At 35.8% G+C, this 26,717-nt stretch overlaps 1 protein-coding gene across 1 annotated transcript in view; it reads right to left on the bottom strand.

Annotated features, from left to right (window-relative positions):
* The window catches only part of DNAH12 (dynein axonemal heavy chain 12), a 246,848-nt gene that overhangs the window by 199,351 nt on the left and 20,780 nt on the right, over positions 1-26,717 (bottom strand). Inside the window, exons 4-11 of the mRNA XM_028169151.2 lie at positions 20,815-20,896; positions 20,587-20,613; positions 5,217-5,406; positions 4,499-4,571; positions 3,734-3,892; positions 3,324-3,519; positions 1,312-1,500; positions 303-459 (exon numbers count right to left, since the gene is read on the bottom strand). Coding sequence (XP_028024952.2) covers positions 303-459; positions 1,312-1,500; positions 3,324-3,519; positions 3,734-3,892; positions 4,499-4,571; positions 5,217-5,406; positions 20,587-20,613; positions 20,815-20,896 — 1,073 coding nt within the window. The remainder of the gene's footprint in view (positions 1-302; positions 460-1,311; positions 1,501-3,323; positions 3,520-3,733; positions 3,893-4,498; positions 4,572-5,216; positions 5,407-20,586; positions 20,614-20,814; positions 20,897-26,717) is intronic.

Below are 26,717 nucleotides of genomic sequence, written 5' to 3'. Positions count from 1 at the left end.
TTAGAAATTACCTTGCTTTTGCCCTTGATTTAACTTTCTCCTTATGCCAACAACTCTTCTCTCTACATTTTGGCTTTATGACCCTGCTCCAGTTAACATTCACCCTTTGGACTGAACAACAGAATTCAAGTTTCTTGGGTTTGATCCATGACTCTGCCAAAAGCCATGCCTATGCTCACTTCTGGCTCTCTGCTCTTTCATGACAGATCCAGACAACCAAATAACTGACCAAATTCTAGTAAAAATAAAATGGCATTCTTTTATGACAAAAAAAGAGATATAATATTATGTGTCATATATACCATATGTCTCATAATGTTTTCTTGCACCTTCTAAGTTATGATGTACTGCCACCTTCAGTGTATCAAGAGCCCATTGTAACACATGTTCAGGAAGTTCTGCGTCAAGATTCACAGTTGTTGAAGTTCCTGATAGCCAAGAGGGTACTGTTTGGACATTCTAACATAAATAAAAATGACAATTCATGAAATAAATATCTGTGCAATTGATCTGTATGTAGATCTTATACTATACTTTTAAAAATTCATTTCAGATTTCAGTGGTCCAAGAAAAGATAACTTGATGCAAAATAATGATTTAAAATTGTCTGTAGTCTAATATAAAACCTTAGTTGGGTTAGTTTTCTATCATTCAACAAATATTTATTGAGGAACTATGTTGAAGTGATTATACTAGAAAGCTCTAGAAAGAACAAACATGACTTGGATCTTGTCCTTAAGAAGTTCACAACTCAGTAGGGAACATGAGACATGCACAAAAATATCAATTCATAACTGCAATAAAAGTTATAAGAAGAAAAAAGTCATCTCAAGCCAGGAAACTTTCTCAAAGAGAAAGCACTTTTAACTTAAAATAACCTGGAGGATGGAAAGAAAACAACGAGTTATAACATTTTACGTACATATACACTTTATAGAGCTTCAAGTCAATTTAAAAGTTCGAAAAAGGGCCATATAAAGAAACCCAATGCGCAGAGTCACAGATGTAGAAAACAAACTTATGGTTACCAGGGGGTAAGGGGGAGGGAGGGATAACTTAAGAGATTGGGATTGATATATACACACTACTATATATAAAATAGATAACTAATAAGGACCTATAGGGAACTCTACTCAATACTCTGTAATGGACTATATGGGAAAAGAATCTTAAAAAAAGACTGGGTATGTGTGTATGTATAACCGATTCACTTTGCTGTACACCTGAAACTAATGCAACATCGTAAACCAACTATACTCCGATAAAAATTTTTTTAAAAAAGAAACCCAATGGATAAGAATAAAGAAATACCTGCAGAGCTTCAGCTATTCGCTCAACCAAACCCAAAACAACATCTTCCAAATCTTGAAAAGTAGGATAAAATTCCATTTTATCATCATCAAACGTCAATTCCATCTTAAATATTGGCAGCCCTCGTTGATCTTCTTGGTCAAAGAGTTTTACAAATCCTTCTACAGTTCTCTTTAAGAGCTCTTTTAGCTGCATGATGCCATAAGTTATTATTACTTTAGAAAGTACAAATTGAACCTTTAACTATAATCAGTAAGCTATTGCCTATAATTAATTCACTCTACCAATCCATTTAGTCCTGAAAATTATCTTCATTCAGCACAATATGTTCTTAATAAATATAGTCTAAAATAAATAGGACAATATATACAAACTTTAATTTTTCTATAGAATATCAACAATCTTAAAATGGCAACTCAGAATCTTCTACATCCTTTAGTAATTCTGTCCCTGGTACAGAAAAAGTTCCGGAAGACCCAACAATATGGTAAAGACTGAGGGGAGGAGAGGCCTGAAACCTAAGTTTGGGGGTGTCATGAGGTGACATGTATACGGGGCAAGGGACAGTAGTGTACTAGAGCTAGCTCCTACAATTATAAGAGCCAATTGTTAAACATTCAAGAATTTTGTGAGCCAGACACTAAACTCTTGGATGCTTGACAATCACCATGGTGGGAATATTTACCCCATGGAAATTGGCAAACACTACAAACCAGGGCTTTTTCTCCTGGGGTCAGATTTCCAGCACATCACTAGGTGAGAGTGAAGCCACTGGAACTTAGAAATGTGCACTATAAGTTACCAAAGTATGAATAATGCTTTCTTATACAGAACCAACTATTAGATATTTAAGCAAGGTAGACAAACATATATCTAAATAATCTTCAAAACATTCCTCATCTCTTTACTTCTTATCATATAATCATAGTCCTCTTAAGAGGATAAAGGTAAAAAGGAAATCATGTATATTCGTTACAGTATTACATACCAGATATATATATATATATATATATATATATATATATATATATATATATATATATAATTCCCTTTAAAAATGGCAAAATTCATGGAATCTTTGGAGGTCTTTACCAAAAGGAAAAGTTTTTATTCAAAACTATTTTTCTAGGATTACATTCCTACAATAGTAAAAATTCAAGGAGCCCATAAAATAATTGTATAAAATTCATATTCTCTTTCTGTTTGTCATTTAAAGACGATCAATAACGTTTCGAACCAAGATTTGACTGAGAACAAAACGAAAATCAATTAACTTGTAATTTCATAAGTTCAAAAATATGTTCACTAGGATAGTACTTTTGTTAATTTACTCCAATAAAGCTATGGGTAATTAGCTTATAGCCTTTAAGCATGATTCCAGTAATCAATCATAATACTGACACATAGTTCTAGACTTACCTCTCATTTTATTTTTTATTTTTATTATTTTTTTTTTAGATTTTATTTATTTATTTATTTATTTATTTATTTATTTATTTATTTATTGGCTGTGTTGGGTCTTCGTTGCTGCGCACGGGCTTTCTCTAGTCGCAGCAAGTGGGGGCTACTCTTCGTTGTGGTGCGCGGGCTTTTCACTGCGGTGGTTTCTCACTGCGGTGGCTTCTCTTGTTGCGGAGCAGGGCTCTAGGCACACAGGCTCAGTAGTTGTGACTCACCGGCTCTAGAGCACAGGCTCAGTAGTCGTGGCGCACGGGCTTAGTTGCTCCGCAGCATGTGGGATCTTCTCAGACCAGGGCTCGAACCCATGTCCCCTTCATTGGCAGGCAGATTCTTAACCACTGCTCCACCAAGGAAGCCCTTCCCTCTCATTTTTAGACTGCTTCCAGAAATGAAGCATTTTTCTGCTAAAGTTATTTAAACAAAATTATAGTAAAAGTCTTTCTTAATTTATTTCAAAATAATTATATAGCACTATATCTAAAGAAGATATATTTAAAATACTAAAGTAACTTCAATAACATTATCATTTAAAATATACAAAACCTGTTTACCTGATTTGACATAAGTGTGGAAACACAGTTATAAAATGCATCCAGTTTCTCAGGTTTAATGCCTTCTAGTGACTCCTTCTTGGTAAAGAGACTTATAACCTTTGGATACCAAGTGTTCATTATCTTCTCTTCTGCCTTCCTAGCTTGTATTGATAAATCATTTTTCAATGATTCACAGTCAATTGGGCCTTTACCTCTATTTATGAGAAAAAAATGATTTAAAGCAAACAATAGATATTGGTCATGATGCAAAATTGTTGAAACAAGTAAGATAAATTAAAAAATTTTTTAACCTAAGAAAACTCCTGAGTATTTATCAATCAGTTTTTTAAATTATATAGTCAAAATATAAAGACTCAAGCAGGAGACATTCAAATTTTAAATGTTAATTAATAAATATGGGATTTTACCTAATTCCAGTTAAGTCTAGCAAAACTGTATTGGCAAATGTTGTATAACCAAGGTCCAATAACATTTTCATAGTTGGATGAACAATGTACAAATTAGCTAATATTTGATTTCTTGTCTGCAGATAGTTAGAATGCCAAAGCTTAGAATAATCCAGGCCTCTGGAAAAGCAAAACATCATATCAAACAGGATTCAAATGATACATTCTAAATTTTAGGAAATAATATTTGTGACATGGAATTAGTATCAAAGTGAGAAGACTGGGGGTTGAGAAGACAGAAATGTGCTCAGCAATGGGAAACTTAGGAGATAAGCATGTAATAAAAATACATCAAGAACTTAAGAGTTCATTATCTTCGGAGAGACCAGAGATCATTTGTGGGTAAGGCAGGCTGATGGGCCAGGCATGAGTTCCCTAACTTCCACTGTGCTCTGGCTCAGTTACCCTGGGTAGTGATAAACAAACTCAGTCTTTAGGATTGGGGAGAAGAGACGGAGAAATCTGTCTGGCATACTGCAAAGCTTACTTAAGGCCAAGTTGAGTTATACATCCATAAATGTTCCCACTAATTGCATAATCAACAACTAGATAAGTTCAATGTAGAGGATACCTTTGGGGAAAAAAAAAACAGTAGTACTATTTTTTTTTACATGTTTTCAAAACAGTTTTGAGCTTCACAGTTGTAGCCTTGAATGTAAGACCAGTTTATTTTCAATCAGTTATCAAAACCTAGATACAGTACTGTTTTATAAAAATTTTACTTACACAGGGGATTCAGGTAAAGGGCCTCCTTCATCTTCAAGCCATTTAACTGGAGGTCTCACAAGAACACTCCTCACTAAAAAAAAAAAAAAAAAATGTATATATATACATATATTTTATAGATAGATAGATAGGTTAATACTTCTTGAAAATCCTTGCAAGACTTAACTGAAATCAAAGTTTCTAACTTTTGATAATGGAAAGTATAGTTTAATATGAATCAAAATGAGTATAAGAAAAAAATCCCTTATGTGTAACAAAATCATGCTCTTGGTACTATTTCGGCCCTGCTTTGGAGGTGAATTCAGATACAGTAAAGCTTTAATAAGTTCTCAGTTTTTCTCATCCTATGTATTCAAAGGTCACTGGCATGGCCACTTAAAAAAATTAATCCAATTAAAAATTGCAAAGGTTAAATCCCTAATAAATCTCCCCAAACACATTAATATTTTCTTACAATCCTGTAAATAGTATAACTATAACCATAAAGACAAAGTAAAAAATTAAAAAGCTATTAAGCACATAAAAATTACAAAAAGTACCCTTAAAAACAGTGTCCTTAAATTACAAAGATTTGACTAGGTTATAGGCTCAAAGTTAAAACTTTAAAAATATCTAAGAAATACATATAGCTAAACATATAATGTTCATTATTCATATTTCTACTTTCGATTGGGAGAGGTGGAACAAGCAAGCTTGGCGTGTGTTAAATGCCACTTACCCAAATATCTCTTCATGCTTTTTTCAAAATCACTTGACACCTCATTTATGAGACTTTGAATGAGTTCTTCTCTTTCTTTCCCTTCCTTTAAAGACTCAGGTATCAGCATTAACATGTGATCCAGCCATTCCTGCTGAATAGGTACTATGGGACTACTCTCTACACACTGTTTCAAATAAATATAGTTGAACTGAGAATGTAATAAGAAAAAATTAAATGTTCTAAATGGTGTAGCATTTCAATGATACATGTGAAATGTAGCATTTCAGAGTAAAAATATTATGAAAAATAACATGTTTTCAGAATAAAAATATTTTATCCAAAAGTACAACCTACAAAGAAACTATTTTATATTTTTATTTATGATGAGTTCTCTCCAAATTAATGTTCTTAGTATACTCTTCACTTTCTTAAGGCAAAACAAACATCCTTAATCTAACTTAACTATTCCTTCATTTAACAAATATTCATTAATTCAACAAATATTCAGGTATTGTTCCAAATGCTGAGGATATAGTAATAAACAAAACAGACAAAGCCCCACTCTCCTGGAGATACTATTCTGGTATAATAGCATCATAATATAATTTCATAAATTCTCCCATAACAATGAGTAGTCTGACAAAAATAGACATGAACAAATGGAAAGACAGTACTTGATCTTGGTAAAGATATTTTAACATCATGAAAATTTAAAGTTGTCCCAAAATCAATTTAATGCAATACCAATAAAAATATCTACACACATTTTTAAGAAACTAGACAAGTAGAGACTAAAGTTCAAGTGGAAAAATAAATAGCCAAGAAATTCCTGAGAAAGAAAATTTATAAGGAAGAACTATCCCTAGGAGACATTAAAACATATTATAAAGTCTCCCTGATGAGAATAGTATGGTACAGGTACATGAATAGACAGACAACTGGGAAAAAAAAATAGAAAGTCCAGAAATAGATCCAGTCCATAGGAAAATGTAGCATATGATAAATGTGGCACCCCAAATCACTGAAGCAAAGATAAAGATTTTAATAAATATTTCTGGGATAACTGGTTAGCCATTTGGAAAAAGATAAATTTAACACCTTTCTTCCAACATACACAAGAATAAATTCCAAATAGATCAGGAATTTAATTAAACTAAACAATAAAACTATACAAGGCCAGAAAAAAACTGATAAAATTCTTCTATAATTGAGCGTAGGGGAAGACTTTAAAACTATGATTCAAATTCCAGGTACAAAAAAGGAAAAAATGATTGACAAATTCTGACTCCATAAAATTAAAATGCTTGCATGTTTTAAAAACATCATAATAAAAAAGGTCAAAAGACTACTGACACTCTGGGGGAAAATATTTGCAAAGTATATCTCAAATGAAGGGGAAAGAATGCTTAAAAATTTAGGAGATGGGTGAAACTTGAGGACATTATGCTAAATGAAATAGGCCAATGACAAAAAGATAAACACTTTATGATTCCACTTATATGAGGTATCTACAGTAGTCAAATTCATAAAACAGAAAATAGAATGCCACTTGCCAGGGACTAGGGGGAAAAGGAAATGGAGAGTTGTTTCATGAGTGTAGAGTTTCAGTTTTGCAATATGAAAATATTCTGGAGATTAGTTGCACAATGTGAAAATACTTAACACCACTGAACAGTACACTTTATTTATTTTTAATTAATTTATTTATATATTTTTGGCTGCATTGGGTCTTCATTGCTGTGCTCAGGCTTTCTCTAGTTGCCGGGGGCTGCTCTTTATTGCGGTGTGCGGGCTTCTCATTGCGGTGGCTCCTCTTGTTGCGGAGCACGGGCTCTAGGCATGCAGGCTTCAGTAGTTGTGGCACATGGGCTCAGTAGTTGTGGCGCACAGGCTTAGTTGCTCCGCGGCATGTGGGATCTTCCGGGACCAGGGCTCGAACCTGTGTCCCCTGCATTGCCAGGCGGATTCTTAACCACTGCGCCACCAGGGAAGTCCTGAACAGTACATTTTAAAATAGTTAAGATGGTGGGACTTCCCTGGTGGTGCAGAGTAGGTTTCTCACATGTTATGGGTTAGCAATTTAAAAACAGTTCATGTGTATTCTAGAATTTAACAAAATCAGTAAATATACTGTGGTTCATAAAAGCTAGGTTTCTGACTGTGAGAGAAGGGAGCAACAAATAAGGAAAGAGGGAAGACTAGAATGAACCCAGTGATATTAAATTGGAACAGGAGGCATAAGTATAAACTCATGGTTTTTAAGATAGAGGAGAGAAGGAAGGATGGATAGATAGATAGATAGATAGATAGATAGATAGATAGATAGATAGACAAACAGAAAGATAATTTCCTGGCTCTTTCTGCTGAGAGAACAAAGAAGAATTACATCTCAGGAACACAGCTAACACCCATGTCATGGTTTCTAAATACCATTCTCTACTAAAAAGAGGCAGGAATCCTTGGATAAATGACTGACTCCAGGATTAGAATAGGAAAAGTACAGTATAAGCCTGGAATATCTTACTGTATCAAAACATGAGATCTCAAAGAATGATGGGATAAGCTAAAAAGAATATAACAGTCAATTTGAAGGGATCCCACTGGCCAAATCTGGGGCAGCTGAACATCAAAATAAACCATAGTAGTAACACATTAAATTCAATAGCTAAAATAAGACTGTCCGTAAATAGTCCATACTGATATAAATGAATTAATGAATGAGGAAAGAAAGAGAGAGAGAGAGAAAGAAAGGAAAAGGATGAAGTTCTTCCTTACTACAAAATTCCAACTAAAAAATATACAAGGAATGGTGGGAAAATTACTATCTGGCAACCACCATAGTAATCATTGTTTCAGGCAAGAATATTAACATTATGGGGACAAGTGAACATATAGGAGAATTCTTTGTACTCTTTTTACAATTTTCTATAAGTCTGAAATTATTTCGAAATAAAATATTTTTTTAAAGGAATGACCTGGTTGGACATTTTTTCTTTTGTCTCCTACTTAAAATTTTTTTTCAATTAGTTGCTCACTCCAAAATTCTTCTAGAGGGTCATTTTCTATGGCTATTCCACTAATATGCTGCTTGATCTTAAACATCCTGTGGTGGTCCCCAATCCCTCAACAGACTTACTCTGTCTAGTAATGAATCTGATCTTCTCCCCACTCTTTCTCTTCCCTCTCCCCCTAGGTGATTTCATCTAGTCCCGTGACTATAAATATCAACTATATATGTTGATGTGCTCTAAATCTGTATCTCTAGAACTCAGCTCTTCCTGAAATATCCAGCATAGCCAAAAGAGATCTCTTGATCTTCCAGCTCCTAAAACGTTCCTTCCTCAGTCTTAGCTATGTCAATAAACAGCACCAAATTAAGCTATAAAATATATATATTTGACCCTTACAATTGGAGTATATATTCTTCCATTAGCAAAGAGATATCTGACTTTTCTGAGTGAGACCATGTGCTTTCAAAGTCTTTTTTGAAAACTTCCTACTTTATGCCCTCACTGTGGTCTCTTCATACTTCTATCACACCTGTTGTATTTTACTGAACATAAGTGTTTATATTCATTAATTCATCAAGCATTTATTGAATATCCACTATTGGTAGTCAATACCATAGTTGTTAAAGACACAAAGATATTTAAGAAGCAACTCCTAGCCTCAAGACTAGAAAATACATCATTTTAATACATAAAAATATCAAAGGAATACCAAATACAATATGCTAAGAAAAATAATAAAAATGAACAATGTATAATAGGAGCAAAGAAGAAGTCATCTACCCAAACCCATAGAAATAGGGTAAGACTTCCTGGGGATGGTAACTGAGCTGAAATAGAGACAGCCAGGTAAGAAGAAGCATGGATGGTGAGGGGACGTGTGGGGCAAAAGCAGCGAGGTGAGAAACGTTATATTTCCTCAAGGATGAATAAGAAAGTCCATGCTGGTGAAGCATAAAATATGATACAGAGCGTGGCGAGAGGAGAGGCAGGAGAATAGGTAGGAGTCATATTACAGAAAGCCTTGCATACACATTAAGATTTAATTCTGTAGGTTATGAGAAGCCACTGATGGCTATTGTAGTCAAGGCGAAAGAGGAAGTCCTGATCTAAGGCTAGGACAAAAAGAGGACTGATTGGAGAAATATTCGTAGCATTTGGGGACTAATTGTATGGCAGAGAGGGGGGAAAAAGAAGTTAAGACTCAGGTGTTTTAAGCATGAGTGACTGGGTAAATAGTGATAACTAGAAGAGAGAATAAGGAGGAAGAGACGTCTTATGGAAGAAGCTGATAAGTTCATTTTTTCTGACATGTTGAATTTGAGGTATTTGTGCATCAAAATCTATGGGAGTCATCAAAATATGGAAGGTACTTGAAATCAGAAGAGAATCATCCAGGAAGATTCAAGGAAACAGAACAGTGGGCCACAGTCAGGCAGGGAAGAGAAACCCATGAAGATGACAGAGAAATAATATTTAGAGAACTAGAAAAATAAGTATAAGGGCATTTAAAAGGAAGTGAATATTCAGCAGTGTCAAAAATCAGCTGGAATTGTCACTATTTTTTATTTTAGCCATACTAATGGGTATGTAGTGATAACTCATCACAGTTTTAATTTACATTTCCCTAATGGTTAATAATGTTGAGCATCTTTGATGTGCTTATTTGCCATCCATATATCCTCTTTGGTAAAATGTCTAGTCATGTCTTTTACTCATTTTCTAATTGGATTTTTTGTTTTTATCCTGTTGAGTTTTGAGAGTTCTTAAATATTCTAGATACAAGTCCTTTGTTGGATATGTGATTTGTGAATATTTTCTTGCAGTATGTAGCTTGTTTTTCCATCCTCTTAACAGAATCTTTCACCTAGCTATAGTTTTTAATTTTTATGAAATAAAATTTATTGGTTTTTTTATGGATTGTGCTTTTTATTTTTTGGCCGTGCTGCACAGCACGCAGGATCTTAGTTCCCCGACCATGGATCGAACTCATGCCCACTGCAATGGAAGTGCAGAGTCTTAACCACTGAACAGCCAGGGAAGTCCTGGTCTGTGCTTTTTTAAATTCAGGTATAGTTGATTTACAATATATATTAGTTTCAGATGTACAACATAGTGATTCAAAATTTTTATAGATTATACTCCATTTAAAGTTATAAAATATAGGCTATATTCCCTGTGCTATACAATGTATCATTATAGCTTATTTATTTTATACATAGTAGTTTGTACCTCTTAATCCCCTACCCCTATCTTGCCCCTCCTCCCTTTCCTCTCCCCACTGGTAACCACTAGTTTTTTCTCTGTATGTGTGAGTAGGTTTCTGTTTTGTTATATTCCTTCGTTTGTTTTATTTTTTAGATTCCACATATAAATGATAACATACAGTATTTATCTTTCTCTGTCTGACTTATTTCTCTATGCATAATACTCTCCAGGTTTATCTTTGTTGTTGCAAATGGAAATTTTTCGTTCTTTTTTATGGCTGAGTTATTCCATTCCATATATATATATATATATATATATATATATATATATATATATATATATGTATATAAATTATATATATGTATATAAATTCACATCTTCCTTATCCACGTCTTGGCTTTTGTAAATAATGCTGTTGTGAACATTAGGGTGCATTTATCTTTTTGATTAGTGGTTTTGTTTACTTTGGATATATACCCAGAAATGGAATGGCTGGGTCATATGCATTTCTATTTTTAGTTTTTAGAGGGACCTCCACACTGTTTCCCATAGTGGCTGCACCACTTTATGTTCCTACCAACAGTGTACAAGGGCTCCCTTCTCTCTACATCCTCACCAACATTAGCTATTTGTGGTCTTTTTTTTTTTAACATCTTTATTGGAGTATAATTGCTTTACAATGGTGTGTCAGTTTCTGCTTTATAACAAAGTGAATCAGCTATGCATATACATATTTCCCCATATCCTCTCCCTCTTGTGTCTCCCTCCCACCCTCCCTATCCCACCCCTCTAGGTAGTCACAGAGCACTGAGCTGATCTCCCTGTGCAATGCAGCTGCTTCCCACTAGCTATCTATTTTACATTTGGTAGTGTATATATGTGCATGTCATTCTCTCACTTTGTCCCAGCTTACCCTTCCCACTCCCTGTGTCCTCAAGTCCATTCTCTGCATCTGTGTTTTTATTCCTGTCCTGCCCCTAGGTTCTTCAGAACCTTTTTTTTTTTTTTGATTCCATGTATATGTGTTAGCATATGGTATTTGTTTTTCTCTTTCTGACTTACTTCACTCCGTATGACAGACTCTACATCCATCCACCTCACTACAAATAACTCAATTTCGTTTCTTTCTATGGCTGAGTAATATTCCATTGTATATATGTGCCACATCTTCTTTATCCATTCATCTGTCGATGGACACTTAGGTTGCTTCCATGTCCTGGCTATTGTAAATAGAGCTGCAATGAACATTATGGTACAAGAATCTTTTTGAATTATGGTTTTCTCAGGGTATATGCCCAGTAGTGGGATTGCTGGGTCGTATGGTAGTTCTATTTTTAGTTTTTTAAGGAACCTCTATACTGTTCTCCATAGTGGCTGTATCAATTTACATTCCCACCAACAGTGCAAGAGGGTTCCCTTTTCTCCACACCCTCTCCAGCATTTATTGTTTGTAGATTTTTTGATGATGGCCATTCTGACTGGTGTGAGGTGATACCTCACTGTAGTTTTGATTTACATTTCTCTAATGATTAGTGATGTTGAGCATCCTTTCATGTGTTTGTTGGCAATCTGTATGTCTTCTTTGGAGAAATGTCTATTTAGGTCTTCTGCCCATTTTTGGATTGGGTTGTTTGTTTTTTTGAAATTGAGCTGCATGAGCTACTTGTAAATTTTGGAGATTAATCCTTTGTCAGTTGCTTCATTTGCAAATATTTTCTCCCATTCTGAGGGCTGTCTTTTCATCTTGTTTATGGTTTCCTTTGCTATGTAAAAGCTCTTAAGTTTCATTAGGTCCCATTTGTTTATTTTTGTTTTTATTTCCATTTCTCTAGGAGGTGGTCAAAAAGAATCTTGTTGTAATTTATGTCATAGAGTGCTCTGCCTATGTTTTCTTCTAAGAGTTTGATAGTGTCTGCCTTACATTTAGGTCTTTAATCCATTTGGAGTTTATTTTTGTGTATGGTGTTAGGGAGTGTTCTAATTTCATTCTTCTACATGTAGCTGTCCAGTTTTCCCAGCACCAATCATTGAAGAGGCTGTCTTTTCTCCATTGTATATTCTTGCCTCCTTTATCAAAAATAAGGTGACCATATATGTTTGGGTTTATCTCTGAGCTTTCTATCTTGTTCCATTGATCTATATTTCCGTTTTTGTGCCAGTACCATACTGTCTTGATTACTGTAGCTTTGTAGTATCATCTGAAGTCAGGGAGCCTGATTCCTCCAGCTCTGTTTTTCTTTCTCAAGTTTGCTTTGGCTACCTGCCCCAGTGATAAGGAGGTTGAAATAGCATACAGTGATGTAGCCAAAAGACTTACCAAATAAAATAGCACTTACAAGAGACATGTCTTCACATCTTCCCCTGTCTTCCCCTGAAAATAACATGCTTTTCCTAACACACTGTTCGTCTTCCTATAAAGTAGAAACTTTATTTTGCACAAACATGCAGTTATTCCAGATTAGGATAAAGGATAGACAAGGTATAGTAGCTATCTTTAAATATATACTCCTAAGCAGTGTCATTTTAAAATTGTTTTACCCTGCTTACCTCCCCTACCCTATATCCTCCTCTCCTCTAATTTGGAGACACTCCATAAAATTTTTTCACTTTAAAGGTAGCTTGCCATCTCTCTAGAGTCCTCACCACTGTCTCCATTCACTGTGTATAGATGGCAGAACTTTTCAGGTGCACTGTTTAACTGTTAAAATAGTAACCACAACCTCATCAGGCCCAAAATGGAGCATAATGCACGGTACAAGGAATATTTATGTATTTTTGGAATTTTATAATATTTAGTAAGAGTATATGAAAGGATTACTACTGTATCAAAATATGTTGTTTCAATTTAGTCTATCCTGGATATGTACTAAAGGATGTTACCACAAGAGAAGAGAGCCTTCTACAGAAAGTCTCTACAGATTTTGCTGTTTTATTTTGTATGTGGATTTTTACTTTTGCCTAAACGCATTTATCCTTCATATCAATTATAACATCTGACACTATATAGAAGCTAAAAATTTAGAGGGAGGAACATTATTTTCAAGATCTTCTTCAAGCCTCTTATGCATATAAGAGAAACCAATCGGCACCTGATACTCTCTGTCTAAATATGTTACTGGTAATATGTATTTTGCCCAGTGCCATTCATTTGGAACATAATTGTTTTCTTCCTTTATTTTAAAAATGTTCCTTTTTTAGGTAAGCATCAGCTTTGTTGTTTGTAGACCTTTTGAGCAACACAACGTAAAACTATATTTAGTTGATTTAGCTATAGCAGTACAATGATTAGTAATATAAAAATTAACTTAAGGGAAAAAAAAGATTGCTTTGGTTATTTGTGCTCTTTTGTGTTTCCATACAAATTGTGAAATTTTTTGTTCTAGTTCTATGAAAAATGCCATTGGTAGTTTGATAGGGATTGCATTGAATCTAGATTGCTTTGGGTAGTATAGTCATTTTCACATGTTGATTCTTCCAATCCAAGAACATGGTATATCTCTCCATCTGTTGGTATCATCTTTAATTTCTTTCATCAGTGTCTTACACTTTTCTGCATACAGGTCTTTTGTCTCCCTTGGTAGGTTTATTCCTAGGTATTTTATTCTTTTTGTTGCAATGGTAAAAGGGAGTGTTTCCTTAATTTCTGTTTCCGATTTTGCATCATTAGTGTATAGGAATGCAAGAGATTTCTGTGCATTAATTTTGTATCCTGGTACTTTACCAAATTTTTTCATTAGCTCTACTAGTTTTCTGGTAGCATCTTTAGGATTCTCTATGTATAGTATCATGTCATCTGCAAACAGTGACAGCTTTACTTCTTCTTTGCCAGTTTGGATTCCTTTTATTTCTTTTTTGTCTCGGATTGCTGTGGCTAAAACTTGCAAAACTATGTTGAAGAATAGTGGTTAGAGTGGACAACCTTGTCTTGTTCCTGATCTCAGAGGAAATGGTTTCAGTTTTGCACCATTAAGAACGATGTTGGCTGTGGGTTTGTCGTATATGGCCTTTATTATGTTGAGGAAAGTTCCCTCTATGCCTGCACTCTGGAGGGTTTTTATCATAAATCGGTGTTGAATTTTGTCAAAAGCTTTTTCTGCATCTATTGAGATGATCATACGGTTTTTCTCCTTCAGTTTGTTAATATGGTGTATCACATTGATTCATTTGCATATACTGAAAAATCTTTGCATTCCTGGGATAAACCCCACTTGATCATGGTGAATGATCCTTTGAATGTGCTGTTGGATTCTGTTTGCTAGTATTTGGTTGAGGATTTTTGCATCTATGTTCATCAGTGATATTGGCCTGTAGTTTTCTTTCTTTGTGACATCTTTGTCTGGTTTTGGTAACAGGGTGATGGTGCCCTCGTAGAATGAGTTTGGGAGTGTCCCTCCCTCTGCTATATTTTGGAAGAGTTTGAGAAGGATAGGTGTTGGCTCTTCTCTAAATGTTTCATAGAATTCGCCTGTGAAGCCATTTGGTCCTGGGCTTTTTTTAAATTTATTTTATTTTTGGCTGTGTTGGGTCTTCATTCCTCTGCTAGGGCTTTCTCCAGTTGCAGCGAGCGGGGGCCACTCTTCATCGCGGTGCGCCGGCCTCTCACTATCGTGGCGTCTCTTTTTGGGAGCACAGGCTCCAGACGCGCAGGCTCAGTAGTTGTGGCTCACGGGCCTAGTGGCTCCGCGGCACGTGGGATCCTCCCAGACCAGGGCTCGAACCCGTGCCCCTGCATTGGCAGGCAGACTCTCAACCACTGCGCCACCAGGGAAGCCCGGTCCTGGGCTTTTGTTTGTTGGAAGATTTTTTATCACAGTTTCAATTTCAGTGTTTGTGATTGGTCCGTTTATATTTTCTATTTCTTCCTGGTTCCGTCTCAGAAGGTTGTGCTTTTTTAAGAATTTGTCCATTTCTTCCAGGTTGTCCATTTTATTGGCATATAGTTGCTTGTAGTAATCACTCATGATCCTTTGTATTTCTGCAGTGTCAGTTGTTACTTCTCCTTTTTCATTTCTAATTCGATTGATCTGAGTCTTCTCCCTTTTTTTCTTGATGAGTCTGGCTAATGGTTTATCAATTTTGTTTATCTTCTCAAAGAACCAGCTTTTAGTTGTATTGATCTTTGCTATTGTTTCCTTCATTTCTTTTTCATTTATTTCTGATCTGATGTGTATGATTTCTTTCCTTCTTCCAACTTTGGGTTATTTTTGTTCTTCTTTCTCTAATTGCTTTAGGTGCAAGGGTGGGTTGTTTATTAGAGATGTTTCTTGTTTCTTGAGGTAGGATTGTATTGCTATAAACTTCCCTCTTAGAACTGCTTTTGCTGCATCCCATAGGTTTTGGTCATCGTGTTTTCATTGTCATTTGTCTCTAGCTATTTTTTTATTTCCTCTTTGATTTCTTCAGTGATCTCTTGCTTATTTAGTCGTGTATTGTTTAGCCTCCATGTGTTTGTATTTTTTACAGATTTTTTTCCTGTAATTGATATCTAGTCTCATAGCGTTGTGGTTGGAAGATACTTGATACGATTCCAATTTTCCTAAATTAACCAAGGCTTGATTTGTGACCCAAGATATGCTCTATCCTGGAAACTGTTCCATGAGCACTTGAGAAGAAAGTGTATTCTGTTGTTTTCGGATGGAATGTCCTATAAATATCAATTAAGCCCATGTTGTTTAATGTATCATTTAAAGCTTGTGTTTCCTTATTTATTTTCATTTTGGATGATCTGTCCATTGGTGAAAGTGGGGTGTTAAAGTCCCCTACTATGATTGTGTTACTTTCAATTTCCCCTTTTATGGCTGTAAGCATTTGCCTTATGTATTGAGGTGCTCCTCTGTTGGGTGCATAAATATTTACAATTGCTATATCTTCTTCTTGGATTGATCCCTTGATCATTATGTAGTGTCCTTCTTTGTGCCTTGAAATAGTCTTTATTTTAAAGTCTCTTTAGTCGGATATGAGAATTGCTACTCCAGCTTTCTTTTGATTTCCATTTGCATGGAATTTCTTTTTCCATCCTCTCACTTTCAGTCTGTATGTGTCCCTAGGTCTGAAGTGGGTCTCTTGTAAACAGAATATATATGGGTCTTGTTTTTGTATCCATTCAGCCAGTCTATGTCTTTTGGTTGGAGCATTTAATCCATTTACATTTAAGGTAGTTACTGATATGTATGTTCCTATTATCATTTTCTTAATTGTTTTGGGTTTGTTATTGTAGGTCTTTTCCTTCTCTTTTGTTTCCTGCCTAAACAAGTTCCTTTAGCATTTGTTGTAAACCTGGTTTGGTGGTGCTGAATTCTCTTAGCCTTTGCTTGTCTGTAAAGGTTTTAATTTCTCCATCGAATCCAAATGAGATCCTTGCTGGGTAGAGTAATCTTGGTTGTAAGTTTTTCCCTTTCATCACTTTAAATATGTCCTGCCACTCCCTATGTCTTGCAGAGTTTCTGCTGAAAGATCAGCTGATAACCTTATGGGGATTCCCTTGTATGTCACTTGTTGTTTTTCCCTTGCTGCTTTTAATATTTTTTCTTTGTATTTAATTTTTGATAGTTTGATTAATATGTGTCTTGGCGTGTTTCTCCTTGGATTTATCCTGTATGGGACTCTCTGTGCTTCCTGGACTTGATTGACTGTTTCCTTTCCCGTATTAGGGAAGTTTTCAAATAGAATCTCTTCAAATATTCCCTCAGTCCCTTTCTTTGTCTCTTCTTCTTCTGGGACCCCTATGATTTGAATGTTGGTGCATTTAATGTTGTTCCAGAGGTCTCTGAGACTGTCCTCAATTCTCTTCATTCTTTTTCTTTATTCTGCTCTGCAGTAGTTATTTCCACTATTTTATCTTCCAGGTCACTTATCTGTTCTTCTGCTTCAATTATTCTGCTATTGATTCCTTCTAGAGAATTTTTAATTTCATTTATTGTGTTGTTCATCATTGTTCATTTGCTCTTTAGTTCTTCTAGGTCCTTGTTAAATATTTCTTGTATTTTCTCCATTCTATTTCCAAGATTTGGGATCATTTTTACTATCATTACTCTGAATTCTTTTTCAGGTAGACTGCCTATTTCCTCTTCATTTGTTTGGTCTGGTGGGTTTTTACCTTGCTCCTTCATGTGCTGTGTGTTTCTCTCTCTTCTCATTTTGCTTAACTTATTGTGTTTGGGGTCTCCTTTTCACAGGCTGCAGGTTCGTAGTTCCCGTTGTTTTTTGTGTCTGCCCCCAGTGGGTAAGGTTGGTTCAGTGGGTTGTGTAGGCTTCCTGGTGGAGGGGACTGGTACCTGTGTTCTGGTGGATGAGTCTGGATCTTGTCTTTCTGGTGGGCAGGGCCGAGTCCAGTGGTGTGTTTTGGGGTGTCTGTGACCTTATTATGATCTTAGGCAGCCACTCTGCTAATGGGTGGGGTTGTATTCCTGTCTTGCTAGTTGTTTGGCATAGTGTGTCCAGCACTGTAGCTTGCTGGTCGTTGAGTGGAGCTGGGTTTTAGCATTTAGATGGAGATCACTGGGAGAGCTTTCACCATTTGATATTACATGGAGCTGGGAGGTCTCTGGTGGACCAATGTCCTGAATTCAGCTCTCCCACCTCAGAGGCACAGGCCTGACACCCAGCTGGAGCACCATGATCCTGTTAGCCACATGGCAACAACAACTCTGTCAATATGTCTTCATCAACCAAATGAGCAACTCCAATGTGGGACCCAGGACCATTCACTCAGTGGAAGAATTCCGGGTTCAGGCAGGGGACAGGCAGAGTGCAGATAATATCTGGATATTGCTTGACACTTTACAGACTGTTCTCAATGGATTTCCCTTCTTTGCTGAGCTTCAAAGCTTCCAAGATCTTGGGAGCTGGGAAGTGAAAGGCAGAGGGAGGGAGCATGGGGCAGGAGCAGCCCCTGGGCGTTTGCCCATGGGAGTGGCTGTCTCTGTGGTCTTTTTGATGGTAGCCATTTTGACAGGTGTGAGGTGATATCTCATTGTGTTTTTTGTTTGCATTTCTCTGATGAATGAATGATAAATGAATGTTGAGCATCTTTTCATGTGCTTGTTAGCCATCTGTATGTCTTCTTCAGAAAAATGTCTATTCAGGTCTTCTGCCCATTTTTTAATTGGGTTGTTTTTTTTTGACATTAAGTTAGTTGTATGAGCTGTTTATATACCTTGGATACTAACCCTTTTTCAGTCATATAATTTGTAAATATTTTCTCCCATTCAGTAGATTGTCTTTTCATTTTGTTGATGGTTTTGCTGTGCAAAAGCTTTCAAGTTTAATTAGGTCCCATTCATTTATTTTTGCTTTTGTTTTCTTTGCCTTAGGAGACCGATCCAAAAAAAATATTGCTACAATTTATGTCAAAAAGTATTCTGCCTATGTTATCTTCTAGGAGTTTTATGGTTTCCAATCTTACATTTAGGTCCTTAATATGGATTGTGCTTTTGATGTCATGTCTAAGAATTCTTGGCCAAGTCCTAGATTCTCTTCTAAAAGTTTTTTAATAGTTTTGTTTTACATTTAAATCCATGATCAATTTTTAGTTAATTTTTGTACAAGATGCAAAGTTTAGCTGAGGTTTGGGGGTTTTGTTGTTTATTTCTTTTGTTATTTTATGGTTGTCCTATTGCTCCACCCCATTTGTTGAAAAGATTATCCTTTTTCCATTGAACTGATTTTTGCACCTTTGTCAAAAATCAGTTGGCTGTAGTTGAGTGTGTCTATTTCTGAGTCATCTATTCTGTTCTACTGATACATGTGTTCAATTGTTTGAAAGTAAAAAGTTTTTAAAAGTCAGCTGAAGGTCTAGTGAGAGAAATATTGAAAAAATATCCTTTGGGTTTGGCAACTAGTGGTCACTGGTGACATTAATGATGAAGTGGTGGAGTTCCTAGAAGCCAGATTGCCAGGGCACTGGGTTTAAGAGTGAATTACTGTTTCATACCCAGCTACCTATTTTAGATAGTAAGACACTAAAGGCAAAAACTATGGGGGAAGAATGAGGATGCTAAACACATACACACAAAAATATCTTGCAGTTCACCCAGCCTCACATTAAATATTTATAAATGTTTTGGGGTTGTTTTATATCAGTTCTTACATCTAGTAAAGAGGCAAATCCACAGCCAAAGTCTCCGGAAAAGTTGGGAGGCAGAGGGAGGAGGAGGAGGAGGAGTATTTTAAAAAGACAAAAAACTTGGATTAGCTAAAATGAGGTTCTTCCAAAGATCCTCAGTCAGTAGGGAGGTATCCTTAGCCCTCTATCCCGAGAGGGAACTTCAAGTGCTCTGGAAAGCCTGTACCCCCATCTGGTAACATGCTGCATAAGTTCTTCTTTTGTGTAACCAGCTCCATAACTTTCCATATCCTTTGCTGTTAAGGAAATTTTACACGTTTTCATCTTTCCAACAATCACATCACAGTCCCATGTTGTCACCAATGCAGTCAGTGTCTTTTTTTTTTTTTAATCTCTATCATCTAGCATGTGGGTAGCACACAATACATTCGAAATAAGCAGTCATCATTATGTCAACATCAAGACAATAAAAAGGGAGATGCATTTTCCTTTATAACTAGCACTTTGAATATTTTTTTCAGTTATTTGGAATAAAAACAAAAATATTTACAATTAATCCTCAAATAATGAATAGCAACAAAAATGTAACTCTTAAAACCTGTATTGTCGGGCCTTCCCTGGTGGCACAGTGGTTAAGAATCCGCCTGCCAATGCAGGGGACATGGGTTCAAGCCCTGGTCCAGGACGATCCTACATGCCGCGGAGCAACTAAGCCCATGCACCACAACTACTGAGCCTGCGGTCTAGAGCCCGCAAGCCACAACTACTGCAGCCTGTGTGCCTAGAGTTCATGCTCTGCAACAAGAGAAGCCACCGCAATAAGAAGCCACACACTGCAATGAAGAGTAGCCCCTGCTCTCTGCAACTAGATAAAGCCCGTGTGCAGCAATGAAGACCCAACTCAGCCAAAAATAAATAAATAAATAAATAAATAAATAAAACCTGTATTGTCATCATGGCATGCTTGTTCCTCTGGCAGAGAAAATAATCTGTTTCTAAATTTCTTTCTTCTCTAGGACGGAATTTAGCAGGTGGTCTTAGAAGGAGCTACTCTGTAACAATTTGTTTGAACATTTTCAAAGCAAGAAATATAAAAAATTGAACTCACTCCTTTCTTTTTAATTTCACTGGTCATCTGTCAAAAGCAAACAAACAAGACATAATTAAACAAGAAGAAAATTTTTAAAGTAATTTAAAAATTTTTTAAATCAAAAATATAAATAGTTTTAAATATATGTATTATTCTTTAAAAAATACTAGTTGCATTGAGACTGATTTAAAATCAGAGTTAAAATAGTATAAAGATACACTTTTTAAAGAGAAAATATAAACCTACAGTTGGAGGATAATCTGGCTCTGGTGATGAAGGTGTTCTTTTATCCAATGTTCTGTCTAAATTTCTTTTGGCTGCTTCAATTCTGAAATTTATAGTTAGAAAAATGTATGACTCTCTTGAATATAACATTAAGATATATTATTAAAACATGACAATTTGAACATTTTTTCAACTATACTTGAAGAAGAGATATTCAAGAGTTCTTTATCTTACTGAATTTTCTGTAAGAAATAAATCTCAATTGCCATTATCAATGAGTCCTTAATATTCAAATTATTCATGTGTAATACAAAAGGAGACTAAAAATAATAATCAATAATGTTCAATTATAACATGACAATTTTTAAGTTAATCCTGATGCATGTGGGCGCTTACACATGTATTATCTGTGTTCAAATGCCATACTGTCAGAGAAGACTTCCCTTACCCTTATATTAAGTAGCACTTCCTTCACTATCCATCCCTTTTATCCTCACTTACCTTGCTTCATAGTACTTACCACCATTTAACATACTATATGTTGTAGACCGTTTTATTCATTGCCTTATCTCAATGCTCAGAATAGTACCTGGTACAGAGTAGGTGCTCAATAAACAGTTGTGAATGTAGGAATTTATCATCCATAAAATATAATTTCTTCTTTAATTAAAATTATATGATCATATAATCCGTTCATCTGTCACCAAATACTTACTGAATGTTTATATTCTGCAAGATACCCTACTAGGTTTTATTAAAACATAGCAGCAACAAGTTTCAAGGAATTTATAAACAGAAAGGGTAGGAAGATAAAATCAGAGTGCCATATAAAAAGTATGGGACCCTGATGGTTCAGAGGAGGGACAAGTTCACTTCCACCTGAAGGTATCTTTGAAGGTTATGTGAACAAGTTAGCATTTGCAATAAGCTTGAAATGAAGAAGAGGATCTCAGTTGGAGATGTGGCTTTCCTGGGCAGATGGATCTGAAAAGATAAAGACCCTAAGAAACAGGGAGACAAGGGAACAATCAAAGGCAAATATTGAAAATAACGAGTTGTCCAACTCCAATTTTTGGAATTGTCCAAAAATTGAAAATAAGGAGTTGTTCCAGAAGTTATGGAACCAGATGGAGATAAGTTTGGAGAAGTGGATTGGAATATCTAGCTAAGGGTCTCAAATAGCAAGCTTTTTTATTAGTAGACAATGGGGAGTCACTAAGAGTTTTTAAGCATGAGAACATTTTTAGGAAGACAAATCTATCAGTTTGTAAAGGCTAAATACACTAGAAGGGATGGCCAAAGCAGAAAGTATACAAGGGAAAGAAAAGAGACTTAAGAAAGAAGATTGAAGGATGCCAAGCATGACAGGAATGAAGAAGAACAACTGAAGGAGGCAAAGGAGACCTGGTCAGAGGCAAAAGGAGAACTAAAAGGAATTTGAAGGAAAGGATGGCCACCAGAACGATAAAAGCATAAACTAGTAAATGCCATAAAGACAAAGATCATGTCTGTTTTGCTCACTGCTCTATCCATAGCACTTAGATAGTGTCCGTCACGGTCAATAAATATCTGTAGAATGAATGATCAGAATAGTGGATTTGGAAAAGATTCTGCATGTCTAGTTCAGTACTTTATTTAATGCATGAATACTCTCAAAAATTTCAAGTTGTACTCCAGGATGAGTGAGGGGAGATGACATTCATCACTTTCTGAGGTAGTTCAATTTATTGTCAGCTAGCTCATATTCTTAGAAATAAATTTCTTGAGTTGTATCCTTTTAAATTCTATTCTCTGGAGCTATATAAAAAAGTCATATTCCTCTTCTTTGTTACTCTTCCAAAACTTAGTAATACCTATCCAGTTCCTTTGACCATTCCTGTCAATAAAAGTTACCATTTATGGTGAGTTTATGATGTTCTAGGCATTGGCTTAAGATCTTTATATGCATGGATCTCATTTAACTCTCACAGAAATCCTAAGAGGTAACCACTATTATAATATTATCCCCATCTTACAGATAGGAAGATGAGGATAAGTAAAGTTACTTGACTTGCCAAATTCAAATTAATAAGCTGTAGGGATGGGATATGAACTCAGGCCTGTCTAAACTCCTCCCCATTAAGCAAATCAGTTCCCTTCAAATTAGGTAGTTTCAAAATTCCTCACTCTCCTTGGTAGCTATAATGGTTTAGCAACATCCCTCTCATAGTGTGACCCCAGAATTCCAGATGTTGCATGACCAATGGAGGGTGAAAATTTTCTCTCCCACATTCTAGACATTCTTCATTTATTAAAAGAGACTAAGACTGAATTAGCTTTTTTGAGTAGCCTCGTTTCCCTGTTGTGTCTTACTGAGCCTGACTAAATCAAAATGAAAACACGATGACACAAAACCTATGGGACGCAGCAAAAGCAGTTTTAAGAGGGAAGTTTATAGCAATACAATCTCACCTCAGGAAACAAGAAAAATCTCAAATAAACAATCTAACCCTACACTTAAAACAACTAGAGAAAGAAGAACAAAGAAAACCCAAAGTCAGTAGAAGGAAAGAAATCATAAATATCAGAGCAGAAACAAATGAAATAGAAATGAAGAAAACAATACCAAAGATCAATAAAACTAAAAGCTGGTTCTTTGAGAAGATAAATAAAATTGATAAACCCTTAGCCAGACTCATCAAGAAAAAAAGGGAGAGGACGCAAATCAATAAAATTAGAAACGAAAAAGGAGAAATCACAACTGACACTGCAGAAATACAAAGGATTATAAGACACTACTACAAACAACTATATGCCAATAAAATGGACAACCATGAAGAAATGGACAAACTCTTGGAATGGTACAATTTTCCAAGACTGACCAGGAAAAATTAGAAAATATAAACAGACCTATCACAAGTAATGAAATTGAAACCATAATTAAAAATATTCCAACAAACAAAAGTCCAGGACCAGATGGCTTCACAGGCGAATTCTATCAAACATTTAGAGAAGAGTTAATACTGATCCTTCTCAAACTCTTCTAAAAAATTGCAGAGGGAGAAACACTCCCAAATTCGTTCTACAAAGCCACCATCACCCTAATACCAAAACCAGAAAAAGATATCACAAAAAAAGATTAAAGACCAATATCACTGATGAACATACATGCAAAAATCCTGAACAAAATACTAGCAAACAGAATCCAACAACACATTAAAAGGATCATACACCATGATCAAGTGGGATTTAACCCAGGGATGCAAGGATTTTTCAATATATGCAAATAAGTCAATGTGATACACCACATTAACAAATTAAGGAATAAAAACCATATGATCATCTCAATAGATGCAGAAAAAACTTTCAACAAAATTCAACACCCATTTATGTTAAAAATTCTCCAGAAAATGGGCATGGGGGAACCTACCTCAACATAATAAAGGCCATATATGACAAATCCACAGCGAGCATCATACTCAATGGTGAAAAACTGAAAGCATTTCCTCTAAGATCAGGAACAAGACAAAGATGTCCACTATCGCCACTCTATTCAACATAGCTTTGGAAGTCCTAGCCACAGCAATCAGAGAAGAAAAAGAAACAAAGGGAATCCAAATTGGAAAAGAAGAAGTAAAACTGTCACTGTTTGCCGATGATGTGATACTATACATAGATAATCCTAAAGATGCCACCAGAAAACTACTACAGCTAATCAATGAATTTGGTAAGGTTGCAGGATACAAAATTAATTGACAGAAATCTCTGGCATTCCTATACACCAACAACGAAAAACCAGGAAGAGAAAATAAGGAAACACTCCCATTTACCATTGCAACAAAAAGAATAAAATACCTAGGAATAAACCTGCCTAAGGTGGCAAAAGACTTGTACTCAGAAAAATATAAAACACTGATGAAAGAAATCAAAGATGACATAAACAGACGGAGAATATACCATGTTCTTGGATTGGAAGAATTAATATTGTGAAAATGACTATACTACCCAAAGTAATCTACAGATTCAATGCAATCCCTATCAAACTACCAATGGCATTCTTCACAGAATTAGAACAAAAAATTTTACATTTTGTATGGAAACACAAAAGACCCCGAATAGTCAAAGCAATCTTGAGAAAGAAAAACGGAGTTGGAGGAATCAGGCTCCCCGGCTTCAAACTATACCACAAAGCTACAGTAATCAAGACAGTATGGTACTGGCACAAAACAGAAATACAGATCAATGGAACAGGATAGAAAGCCCAGAGATAAACCCACGCACCTATGGTCAACTAATCTATGACAAAGGAGGCAAGGATATACAATGGAAAAAAGACAGTCTCTTCAATAAGTGGTGCTGGGAAAACTGGACAGCTACATATAAAAGAATGAAATTAGAACACTCCCTAACACCATACACAAAAGTAAACTCCAAATGGATTAAAGACTTAATAAGACCAGACACTATAAAACTCTTAGAGGAAAATATAGGAAAAACACTCTTTGACATAAAACACAGCAAGATCTTTTTTGACCCACCTTCTAGAGTAACAGAAATAAAAACAAAAATAAACAAATGGGACTTAAAAGCTTTTGCACAGCAAAGGAAACCATCAACAAGACCAAAAGACAACCCTCAGAATGGGAGAAAATATTTGCAAATGAAACAACAGACAAAGGATTAATCTCCAAAATATACAAACAGCTCATGGAGCTCAATATCAAAAAAACCAACAATCCAAATGAAAAATGGGTGGAAGACCTAAATAGACATTTCACCAAGGAAGACATACAGATGGCCAAGAAGCACATGAAAAGATGCTCAACATCACTAATTATCAGAGAAATGCAAATCAAAACTACAATGAGGTTTTTTTTTATATCTGTACCTTTTTTTTTTTACATCTTTATTCGACTATAATTGCTTTACAATGGTGTGTTAGTTTCTGCTTTATAACAAAGTGAATCAGTTATACATATACATATGTCCCCATATCTCTTCCCTCTTGCGTCTCCCTCCCTCCCATGCTCCCTATCCCACCCCTCTAGGTGGTCACAAAGCACCGAGCTGATCTCCCTGGGCTATGCGGCTGCTTCCCACTAGCTATTTATTTTACATTTGGTAGTGTATATATATCCATGCCACTCTCTCACTTTGTCCCATCTTACCCTTCCCCTTCCCTGTATCCTCAAGTCCATTCTCTGGTAGATCTGCGTCTTTATTCCCGTCTTGCCCCTAGGTTCTTCATGACCTTTTTTTTGTTGTTTAGATTCCATATATATGTGTTAGCATATGGTATTTGTTTTTCTCTTTCTGACTTACTTCACTTTGTATGACAGACTCTAGGTCCATCCACCCCACTACAAATAACTCAATTTCATTACTTTTTATGGCTGAGTAATATTTCATTGTATATATGTGCGACATCTTCTTTATCCATTCATCTGTCGATGGACACTTAGGTTGCTTCCATGTCCTGGCTATTGTAAATACAGCTGCAATGAACATTGTGGTACATGACTTTTTTTTTAATTAATTAATTAATTAATTTATTTATTTATTTATGGCTGTGTTGGGTCTTCGTTTCTGTGCGAGGGCTTTCTCCAGTTGTGGAAAGTGGGGGCCACTCCTCATCACGGTGCGCAGGCCTCTCACTATTGCGGGCTCTCTTGTTGCGGAGCACAGGCTCCAGACACGCAGGCTCAGTAGTTGTGGCTCATGGGCCTAGTCGCTCCACAGCATGTGGGATCTTCCCAGACCAGGGTTTGAACCCGTGTCCCCTGCATTGGCAGGCAGATTCTCAACGACTGCACCACCAGGGAAGCCCCCATGACTCTTGTTGAATTATGGTTTTCTCAGGGTATATGCCCAGTAGTGGGATTGCTGGGTCGTATGGTAGTTCTATTTGTAGTTTTTTAAGGAACCTCTATACTGTTCTCCATAGT

Source organism: Balaenoptera acutorostrata, chromosome 10 (genome assembly GCF_949987535.1).
Source record: "Balaenoptera acutorostrata chromosome 10, mBalAcu1.1, whole genome shotgun sequence".
Taxonomy (NCBI): Eukaryota; Metazoa; Chordata; class Mammalia; order Artiodactyla; family Balaenopteridae; genus Balaenoptera; species Balaenoptera acutorostrata.
The sequence above is the reverse complement of the archived record's forward strand: the minus strand, read 5'-3'. Positions and strand labels throughout refer to the sequence as shown.